Source organism: Lagopus muta, chromosome 21 (assembly GCF_023343835.1).
Source record: "Lagopus muta isolate bLagMut1 chromosome 21, bLagMut1 primary, whole genome shotgun sequence".
Classification (NCBI taxonomy): Eukaryota; Metazoa; Chordata; class Aves; order Galliformes; family Phasianidae; genus Lagopus; species Lagopus muta.
The window spans coordinates 238,129-249,331 of NC_064453.1; the positions used below are offsets into that span (position 1 = coordinate 238,129).

The 11,203-nt window shown below is 45.6% G+C and overlaps 1 protein-coding gene across 5 annotated transcripts; it reads right to left on the minus strand.

The window, feature by feature from the left end:
• Positions 1-4,351: 4,351 nt before the first annotated feature.
• Positions 4,352-11,166, minus strand: PARK7 (Parkinsonism associated deglycase). Of its 5 annotated transcripts, none has more exons than XM_048967743.1 (7): positions 11,098-11,166; positions 9,112-9,218; positions 8,361-8,462; positions 7,742-7,801; positions 7,188-7,257; positions 5,589-5,675; positions 4,352-4,783 (listed from the first exon to the last, which is right to left on the minus strand). In XM_048967743.1, exons 2-7 carry the CDS (start codon positions 9,199-9,201, stop codon positions 4,623-4,625), a joined length of 570 nt encoding a protein of 189 aa, XP_048823700.1. In that variant the 5' UTR covers positions 9,202-9,218; positions 11,098-11,166; the 3' UTR covers positions 4,352-4,622. The 5 variants fall into 5 exon arrangements, with proteins under 5 accessions (XP_048823700.1, XP_048823699.1, XP_048823703.1 ...); XM_048967742.1 differs by lacking the exon at positions 11,098-11,166 and adding an exon at positions 10,765-10,876; XM_048967746.1 differs by lacking the exon at positions 11,098-11,166 and adding an exon at positions 10,734-10,755.
• Positions 11,167-11,203: the final 37 nt, after the last annotated feature.

The window sequence follows — 11,203 nt, forward strand, 5'->3', positions numbered from 1 at the left end:
CTAGAACTGGGGTAAACCAGACTGAACTTGAGCTGAAAACAGTGAATAGAACTGCTCTGCAGTAAACAAGTCCTTCAATCAGATCATAGAGCTCCAGTGTCCCTTCAGTGTCAGAAGATAGATTTACAGACAACAGTCTCATACCATTTAAGTACCTTGGCTGTATTATCCTTAAAAGTCCGAAGTAATGAGGTTTGTTCCACTGTTCAGTGGTTTCCTCTGAGTGTCACCTTGCTTGTGTATTCCCAGACAATGCAGATTCCTGTGCTTTGGGGAACAACATTTGCACCATCCAAAAGGTATATTCTGTTTTCTGAGTGAGTCATTGGGCCCCAGAGCTGTGGGGGCAACTTTGCAAGTTCTGGCCAGAAGGCATTTCTCTGCTCATCCCCTGACACAAGATAAGGCCTGTCAGGACACAACGTGGTTTTGCAACGTTCTGATCGCATTTGAATATTTAGAGCTTGGGCTCACCTGGGCAGGACCTGTCAGATGCCTCTGATGAGGAAGCTCCTTGCCAGAGAGATTTGACTGAAACGATCACATTTCAAAGCAGCGATGACTTGATACATGAGTCTGAAGAGCCAAGGTGTTTGTGTAAAAACAAGAAAGAAAGATGCGCATTTACGAAAACACAATGCTTCCTCAACTTCCTGAGCTGAAAGTGGGCTGCACGCCACCTGGAGGTCTCTTTCTTGCCTCGGCAGCACTGCTGTGACCACAGAGGTACATCATCAAGGCCCCATGGTAAATCCATGATCATCAAACAGACTTTAATAAGAAGAGACTGGCAGCAAGGTCAGCGAGAAGGGACATATGGGGACACACCTCTCTCCTCAGGCTTAGAGCTGTCAATAGGAGAAAAAGGTCCCTCAGTAATCAGTGGAAGCAAGTATCCACCCTATCTATACTGCGAAAGGGTTAACTGGGCTAGAAAATCAGCCAGGAGTTACATCCAGCTGGTAACTAAAGGGCAAGTTGTTTCCCTCAGTACACCTTTTCCTGATTGGAAGAGGTTGTGTTAGTACCCAGAGACTTCAAAGAATGCCATTAACTGAGTTTTCCATCAGGGTAACTCACTCTTAAGCAGCTAATGTCAGGGAGGTTAGCACGGCTTTTATGGGAGATCATTTAGAAAGGTGTCCAGACTGAGTCCTATCTGAAATTCAGGATTAAGACGATGACTGGGCATGGTACAATTCCCACCCAACAAAATCATGACTACAAACCGAGAGCCCTACAAACATTTCTAAAAGACACACACTCAAGTTTCTTTCCTGAAAGTGATCAGTAACAAAATGCAGCAGTCAGTCCACACAGTCAGGCACAGTCTGTCCATTGCAGTCAGGCATTCCACTGATTTTCTGTATGTTGGGCATTCTTGAAAAAAAAAAAAAAAAAAAAAAAAAAAAAGCCCCCACTTACATCCCCTCACCTTCAGTCTAGCTCAATACTTTGTTTGCTCCATAGCTTGTTTTCCCAAATAGCTTATATTCATTTAAAACGTATGGTAAATTTTCTGTTTCTCATAGTTCTTTGGCACTAAATCTAGCACACAAATTTTAATTATACTTATTAATATTTACTAAATACCATTGCAGAGATTTCTGGCTGCTGAGCTTGTGATTAGCATTTGTATAAACTGAGCGAGGTGTTACCACCACCCATCCTGCATTGTAATTCAGGCTTTGCATAATAACTGCCTAAATGCCTATTTTCATCCACACAGCTCATTACTTCTTCTGAATCATATACGGAAGCCACACCTGTGATTGCTCATAGACTGTTGCTCTATTATTTATATATTGGCATGCACCTTGATCCTAGTTGTGGTTAATTTTGAGAAAGGTGTTAGGTATTCCATATTTTAAGTGGTGTGCCACTGAAACATGGTAATCGTTACTGCTATTCATTTTCTTACAAAGTGATTCAGAAGAAGAGATGCTTCCCTGTTTAAAACCTGCAGCTTCTTTCTGAACATCACTCAGCATTATGGCCGTCACCCAGAGTGTCAGCATCTTAAAGCCACAAAGGAAAAAGAGTGCAAATATACTGCTGTGAAACATGAGAGAAAAGAGAAAGATGCCAAATGATCCCACTGTTGTCACCCTGAATCTATTCACAGGTATACAAAGAGCCACCAGAATAAAAAGCTGAAGCCATCAATGCACAAAACCTCCACATGAAGCTTACAATCATCCGGTCTGACCCTTCCCCCTTCCACCCCTCCCCCCCCCCCCCCCCCAAAAAAAAAAAATTACCACGTTAATGAGTTTCTTATTCTCACAACAACCTGAAGGGAAGGACCAGAACTACTGAGTATCCTTCAGAAAAGGAAAAGAACATACACCCAAACCTACATGCTGAACAGTCCTTATGCTTCAAGACCAGGGAAATCCCCAGTTCCAGAGAAGGGCACCCCAGTTTGTGCCACATTGAATCCAACTGCTGCTTAGCAATATGTGAGTGAGACACTAACGATAGGCAGGTTACTTGTTGCAGCCCCTGCATGTCATTTACTGGATGTTGAGCAAGGGCCAGAAGAAACCAAGTACTCCAACCATATTAGTTTGCACATGGTGACTTCATTTGTTATCTGTCACATTGACAAGCTACTCAAGAAAAGTTTCCCTGCATCCTGCTTGAGCACCTGTCTTTAGAGCTTAAGCAATTTGAATGGGCATTGTGCTGTTATGATGCAGAATCTGTATCACTTCAGTGCACCAACAGGCACCTGGCACCAAAGCCTCTAGCAACTCTGAGTGGAGGTCAGTGTACACCCTGACAGATACTGTTGCTCACTAGGTTAAAATTGCTGGGGTTGGGATAGGGTCTCATCACGTTTAAAAAGAAAACAAGTAAACAAAACAAATAACACCCACTGAATGGCAGTGCTCATTTCATTAAAAGCCACAGGGACAGACACGCTTGTCCAAGAGCTACTCTTAAAAATGGATGGCAATGAAGCGAGTAAGTGAATCCCAGCTTTACACAGAAGCTGATGGGGACCAGCACGAGGCTGCAAAGCTGAAGGGAAAGCCTGAAAGAAGAATGAGCTGTCTAGCTCTTAGCTTCAATTTAAATGACTTAATGCTACAGTTTTGTTAAAAAACAGCCTAAACACACGTTTTCAGGGGTGAGGAGGAGACGATTTTCTGCTACAGGTTTCATTCATCATCTGACACTCTATGCTGGAGTGCAATCCACAGAAGTATTGTCCAAGCATGGTGCCATCCTTAGGAACAACTGTGAACCCCAGTCAACCTTTTGACTGGAAGACCATACTGACGTCTGCAGCCCAGTCCTAACATTAGATAAGGACACAGAGAAGTCAGCTCAAGATTGCTCAGCCTCAGGCCTCTGATGGACCAGCCTGCTCCAGACACAGTGTATCTCTCAGGCCATACCAGCCATCTACACTTAATCAGACCAACTCGACCAAAAGCAATCGCTGCGCAAGGCAGGCTGCTGCTGCACGCTCCAGAGCAGCACGGTGAGGAAAGAAAGCTACTATTTCTTAAAAAAGCCCACTGCCAGGGACACAGCAGAGGAAGCCAGGGATGTGCAGGCCCCACATGAGGGTGAGCTCATGCTGCCCTGGGCTTCTTCCATCATCACAGCATTGACACCAAGCTGCTTGGCAGTACCCTCCGCTGCACCCACTTTTCTGTAGATGACTTCCTACCCCCTCCTCTCCACAATCAAAAGAAAAGCACAGCAGAAGAGCAAGTGAGTAACATGCTAGAAGAAACAAGAGAAGCTAGCACAAGTAACATCCTCTGTTGCCAATTTTCTTACAGGCAGCAGTTCCCTACCTAACAAATTTCCTGTTAAAAATGCAAACAATGGTGCTGTGCTTACCAGAGTCCAGATTCATTACTGTTTGAGGCAATTTGCTTCCTACCTGCCGCTCGCTATCTCACCTAGTAGCGACTTCACTGCAAGAGGACTTTCTCCAACTAACACTTTAAAAACGAAAACAAACAAACAAAAAAAACACACAGGAGAAAGTGGGAGTTTGAACTGCATGTATGTAGAAGTGAGCAGTGACTTCTTAGCAGAGCTCATAACAACTCACTTATAATGGTTTTGGAACAATCTTCCCCAAAATAACTCACTGAAATACAATACAGGGAAACTAACTAGCCTAAGAACCTCAAAAAAATACGCCTCTTCTGGGCACAGTCATTCAGAGACTCCCAAGTTCTAGAACCTGTGAGCAGTCTCTTCAAAAATTAAGGCACTTCCAACCAGGCTACATAGCAGCAAACATCCTTATGACCAAACGCGGAGCCAGCAAATATTTCATAGGTCTGGGATGGGAGAAAATGCACAAAGAAACAACACACAATCAAGGTTGGTTTGTTTTTATTTAATCAGCAACATTTATCCATGCGATTTTGAAATGCCAAGAGCTAAGATTATTTATCTAATCATGCTAATGATGATAAAGTCTTTTGCTAACAGAATTTTCTTCCAGGAATAAAAACTGGTAAGATATTCTAAGTCGGGTGAGTACAGCTGCTAATTTCATCCACAACTACATTGTGCATCTTTCAGTTATTCTAAAGGACAAGACTCTCCACCTGAAATTGTTCTACTCCACGTCCCACAACAGCATTTCAGTCTTTCAGTATTAGGGGTGCCTTCACTTGTTCAGCCACTTCCTTCCCCATCAGTGCTTCAACAATGGCCAACCCAAACTCAAAGCTGGTACCAGGGCCACGGCTGGTGAGGATGTTCCCATCTTTCTCCACACGGCTCTCGGAGTAGCAGTAGTGAGCTTAGGGGCGACACAACAACAAGAGGGTCAGTCTCCAGTACAGTGCCACAGAGCACAGACCTGCCTGCTCACAGGCTACGACAACTGAGCAGCAGCAGGCTCTGACACCAGCATCACATTTGAGAGCACACACCTCCATAGCTCACATCATGGGCTCTGACCCCTGTCCCTGCAGAACCAAGCAACTTATTGCTGCCTACAGCCCTCAGAGAGGAAGAAGCCCTACAGGAGCTCTACCAGCCTGGGTATCAACCAGGGCATACAAGTGCACCTATCTACAAGCTTATCAAGAAGCCATGTGTTCACATCTTTCTCTTCTCTAAATGTGTGCAGAGGAAACCAGAGGAATGCTGCCATCTCCTCCCCCCCTCCAGACTTGTTAACATCCATAGACCTGAACAGTGTTTCACCAGCACCTTACTTTGGTATGAGAAAGACAGCTGGGCCTGCTGGCTGCTCACAGCACCAAAGCACTGGGAAAGCAGAAAAGGTGCTGCTGGGATTTGCTGTTTGGGCCAATGAAACAAAGAACCAAAATGACAGAAGGTAACATGGCAAAAAAGTGCTTGCAGCAGCAGCATTGTTTTCCTGAAGATGAGAATGTAAACATAGCCTTGTATTTCCAAGTTAAACTGACTTAAAGATAGTACATTCAGTTGAATTTTGATTATTTATATGAAAGCACTAAGGAAACTCAGAGATACAGAATGAGATGCAAATGCTATTTGCTTTTCTTTAAATTAAGAGTTGGGATAAAAAACTTTGAGAAGAGTTTAGAAATAAATTTATAAAATTAATTACATACCTCCATTCATCATTTTATCTTTGGCCAAAGGATGTGTTGTGACTTTGCTTCCAAATCCTATCCCATGTGCCAGAAGGGCAGTAGGACCTGTAAGGACACACAGTCACATCTGTGATAAACTCTTCTGCCATTTAAGCATTAACAGATAAAATTTCATTTGAAAAGGTCTTTATGTGTTGGAATCACACCCCAAGCAGCATTTTGGACAGATGATGGGTTAACAGCTAACTTCTCAGTTTTAACATTCTTTCTCTTTCTCTTTTCATCACTTCCTCCTTTGCCTGAATTGAGGAAGGAGCTTGTGTAAAGTTGCCTTAGGTCACCAAGAAAAAATCCTTACGGGAATTCCAGAAGAAACTGAACGCAGGATTTGCCTGATTCAAGTTCATTTCTGCATATCTGATTCATTTCAGAAAATGAAGTAACAAAGGACAAACTTCCTTTGTGTTCAGCTGGAGAAGCTAAAATAAACAAAGTGTCCTGAATACAAGCAAAGGACTTCACTGGGCAACTGAGAACAATTACAGTCATTCTGCAACAGCTGTGGGTAGAGAAGGAAAAGACTACCAGCACCACATTCAGAACTGCTCACGAATTTGTATGCATAGTGCTCAACTGAAAAATGAAAACAAAATAAAAAGCAGCTATGAACCATGCAAGATATGAACACGTGCTACAAATACACACCGTTAGAGCATCTGTCACACAGTCATCATCACACTCCTCAGTCTCCCTCACATGCCCCCAGATCGCTCTCTCTGATCAGCTGGGAGCACTGACAATTTTTCATCTTGTCTTTCTTCCTTATATACAAGTCACATGAAGAAGTGAACTAGATATCTAGCCATGCAGAACACATGAGCAAACAAGCCTCTCTGCAGAGTAATTCCATATTTTAGTACTGCTCCATCAAAGGTGAGCCTGTAACACTATATTTACAGCCACCCTACTAAAGCCAAAGGGCAGAAGAGTCATGAGATAAATTTGTAGCAACGATATTCTGCCAGCACTGTGTCCTCACACAGAAAATAAGCAGATATTAAAAAAAAAAAAAAACACCCAAACTAAAAAACCTGTAACACAATGGAAAAGTCAGCAATGACAGCAGAGCAACAAAGTCCCAGGCTACAGCAAATGAGGACTTGCTCAAAGGTGGCAGCTGCACGCACAGAAACAACAAAAAGAAGCTACTTACCCTCAGAAGGCCTCAGCTACACAGGGAACTCGAGAGAAATACTCTCACTTTCACAGCCAACCCTTAAATGAGGGCTGGAAGGGGAGGATCCTGGCTCCAGCCCTTCTATTACTCAGGTTCACTGCATGCACCTGAGCTCCCCTTCGCTGGCCCTGCCTTCACACCAGGTGCTCCATCTCTGCTTCAGCTTGTGACAGCATTTCCACTACACCCAGCAAAAAGTTTTCATTTGTTAAGACACTAACCCAACCGATTGAAAAATTCAAATGCTGATGGGTTTGCTCAGTAGCACAAATTCCTATAACTAAGTTACAAGAATATAAATTTCTAAGCCAGGATGACTGCTTGCCTGTCCTTTCAAAATACCCAAGTATTTATCAAAGGAAGATGTGTTACTAACCCACCTGCACATATAGCAGCAATCAGGCCTTTTCTGCTTTCCTGATCTTTCAAGACGTCTTTAACAGCAGCAGACTGAACAAAGATAAAAAAAAAAGTCATTGCTTTGAGTTGATTATTTGGGTTGATCATACAAAGCACCATTTGAACCAATTTCTACTGCATATTTATGAACAAGATTTACAAAGAAAAACAGCCTGACAGCATTCCATCCCGTCTCAGGACAGGGAGAGTGATGTGGATTTAACCTGCTCCAATGTACATGAAATTAAATCTTCATTTGCAACCATTTCATCTTCATATGATGATGAAGACCGACCTTCTATTGAGCAGCCTTCCATTTTTACACAGCTTAACCAGGTAGTCAGGTACCAGAATTTACATCCCTCCTCTACATTTCTAAGAAAGCTTAATACTATTAACAATTACTTACCTCTTAATGATTCACTCAGAATAGAATTTTCAGTTGTTTAACTGAACTTGCATTATTACTATGCGAGTGCAGACCATCTACTGCACACGAGAATGCTTCCGAATCTTTACGATACCAGGACTTTACCTCTGACAAGTTCTGAGCTCCAAGGTTACCTCCAGGCAGGACAATGACATCGTAAGGTCCCTAAACAAACAGATAAGCTTTGTTGAACAGAGGATAGTTATCTGTCACGTTGTTCTAGGGAAAGTACAGCTAAGTGAATTGAGAAGCAAAGGGATCCTTCACTGAGAAGCCTTTTCTTCCACTGAATGACACTTGAAAAGCAAATAATTGGAAATAATTATGTAAAAAATATTTCCAGGAACAGCCTATGAAGCCTATGAACACACTTCTAAGTCCAGTGACTTTAAGAGCTTCCACAAGCAAATGGTAGCTCTTCCATTGTGAAGACAAATGTTTCTGCTGTACAGCTTTCCATCAGAAGCTTTTTTTGCTGTGTCCGATCAGAGTATTTTGGTGGGCTGACCAACATGTGAAATAAAGCTCCATGTCTGACATTGTGCAAAACCAAATCTGATCTTGGCCTGCTGTGAAGTAGAAGACAGAAGGGACTTATGTGCCATAGTGACTTGCAGAACTGCACATAACAGAGTGAACATAACATGCAACACATTTCTAAAGGCTTTAAGAATTCACAGGAAGGCCATACTGATCATTGTATCAATTCAAGATGATGACAAACCTCTTTTCTGGCATCTTCTAGACTGGCATCAGGACAAATAAGGACATCTCGACTACACTGCACCGGTTCTTTCCCAGTCAGGCCTGCAACAGTCACCTTGATCTAACAGAAGAATACATCTGTCATTACAGTTCAAGAGTTAAAGACATTTGACAAGCTTGTACTTCCTATAGAACCCAAAAAAGGAGAACATTAACAAATTCAGAAGAGCATTGGGGAAAGGTGGTTTTTATTTTAGTCCTTTCTGTCAGTGTTCAGTTATTGTATTTATTTAAAATTTTATTTTCATACTTAATCAGAATACAATACTGTGTACAACTCCTAACGCAGAAGTAACAAAGAACATGAGGAATCCCACCAGGCACAGGTCAAGTTACTAACAGAATTTTAAAAGCTCAAGTAGAGCTGTGTAACACCGTAAGCTTGAAGAGAACAAAGCAGTTCAGAACCCTACACAACAAATGAAAGCCCCTACTGCTCAGCAGGGCAGCAGACACATTTGGTAGGGTAAGACTTACTTGAAACATCTGCTGTAGTTTACTTTAGGCTCACATTTTAAACGCTTCCTAAGGACAAATGTCATTCCTCCCTATTTGCTGTGCAACACAAGTACCAGCTAACTAGTAAGGCGGCTCAGGCAAACATTGACATCATGTATCAGAGTACACTCTGAACTTGAATTTGAGGCCCAGATTTTGATGATACCAAGCAATCATGAAAAAAACAGATTCTTCATTGTCTACGTACTCACCCCAGCTCTTCTCATAACATCGGTGGGGATGACAGTTTCCATTTCCTCTGCCCCTTTCGCCAGAATCACCAATGCTCTTTTCGAAGCCATGTCTGAAGGGACTGCAACTGCAAGAGAAGTTTGTGAGCAGGGTGACATTAGAAGGCAGATCCCCTTGTGTAAAGTCTTCCTAACAGTAAAGTTTAAAAGTAATTTGCACTTCTGCACTATCTTTCAATTAAGCCATCTCAAAAACAGTTCACCAGCTTAAGTGACATTCACAGCAATCCTAAGAGCTTTTTTACAAAGCACACGCTGTGACACAACCAACACATCTGTGCAGTGGGAAGCACAGCACGTCAGCAGCAGAACATGAAACACTTCGGCCCCATCATGACCTGACGTAACTTCAGTCTGCCACAGAAGGGCTCAGGGTGGGTGGCTGGGCTGTCTGCAGTTTGCCCTCACTCATACCCAGACTACCAACTCCTACCCAGGTCAGCACTTATGAAAAGAGCTTCTGTGAGCTTTGACCTCACAGCTGGTATTTAGTTTCCACACTTTGTTAAGTTTCCTGTGACTTAATAATGACTCGACCTGTGCCCCTGCAAACCCTCAGCCATAGATTTTCTGAGTATTTCATAACTGAGTGGCGGAGAAACGTGTGCGCACATGTGACGGGGGAGCAGACCACAGAATTTAGAAAATGGAACAAACGGAGCAAACTCAGCTTAAGAATTATTTTTTTAGCTACAAAGTTCACGCTGAGGTGAACGACCAAATTTCCATTTGAAGGTTAAGTAACAACATCACGTAAAAATCCACATTAACTTATGCTGGTCCGACAGAAGTCTTTGAATGCCTCCACAATGCGAGAGGAGGCATTTGGCAGGTCTGTCACTCTGAGGTAGATCTCTTCCTCCCATGCACTGATGCAGAGCACCCAGGAGCTCCTCATAAAATGAAATCCATGCCCAGTCGTCTCCACCAAAGAAAACCATCCCTCCCTCTGTCTCAGCTGCCGTATTTCCAGTTGGCATTTGTTAGAAAGCCGTTATTTCCAGGCTGCGTCCAGCAGGACGCCCTGCGGCATGCAGACCTGACCGACTCGGGGCGTAGCGGGCGCTCCCGTCACGATGCGAGCCGCGCGTGCGGCACGGCCTGCCGGCGTCCCAGAACAGCTTCTCTGGAAGGCACACGTTTATTCTGCCCGCATTTTCTTACGGATCAGAACAGTCACAGCGCAGCTTCCCCACTCGTTCCGCGGCACGCAGCGCTCCCACAGGGCTGGCACGGCGCAGGGCCGGCGGCTCAGCCCGCCTTCGATGAAAGGTCACGTCTTTACGCGCTCATTTTAGGACGCGGCACTATTTCGGTTAGAAGCGGGCGACCTTTAAGGCCCCTTCCGACCGCGGCCGTTCTACGGACGGACGCAGCGAATCAGCGGACAAACCAACAGGCCACAGCGCGGACGGAGCACAGCAGCACAGCGGCAAACCGAGAGCGGGCAGCGACGGGCCGGGCCTTCCCGCCGGGCCAGCGGCCGAACGGGGCCGAACCAGCGGCCTCAGGGCCCCCCCACCACTACCGGGCCCGGGACTCCCTCAGCGGCGTCTCGCGGCCTAGCACGGCCCCGCACGCACCGCACGGCCCCACGCGCGACTCCCGCCTCACCTCACACCGCCGCTGCTCCGCCCGGCCCCGCCCCGCCCCGCCCGGCCCCGCCTCCGGCTGGGCGGGGGCGCCGGGAGGCCGCTGACGGCCGTGCCGCAGGGCGGGCTGCGTGCTGCTGGCGTTTACCCGCCGGGCCGTTACCCGACCATTCGTTGCTTAAATCTTCCCCGCGTGTTCTGGGGAAATGCTCCCATTCGTCTCTGTGGCACCGCGGCCAAACGGCGCTGCGCTTCGTGACGGGCGGCCTCGGCGCCATCGCTGCCGCCCCGTCCCCGCTGCTGAGGCGCGAGCCACCCGCCCCGCGCCCACCCCTCAGCCCGCGGCCGCACGCACCGTTCGCGCCCTCGCTGACGGACGGCACGTGACGCTGACGCAACCGGGGATTGGCTGTGGGAAGCCGCAGGGGGCGGGGCTTCGCATCCGTGTAGCGTCCGACGGC

Bases quoted from the DNA above. Each gene is read 5' to 3' on its own strand.
- PARK7 (XM_048967743.1), bottom strand. From the start codon at position 9,201: ATGGCTTCGAAAAGAGCATTGGTGATTCTGGCGAAAGGGGCAGAGGAA. The intron at 7,802-8,360 runs GTTTGTCATCAT...CTGTTTGTTTAG, and splicing joins TAGAAGATGCCAGAAAAGAG to GGACCTTACGATGTCATTGT. The intron at 4,784-5,588 runs GTATGTAATTAA...GTCGCCCCTAAG, and splicing joins AGATAAAATGATGAATGGAG to CTCACTACTGCTACTCCGAG.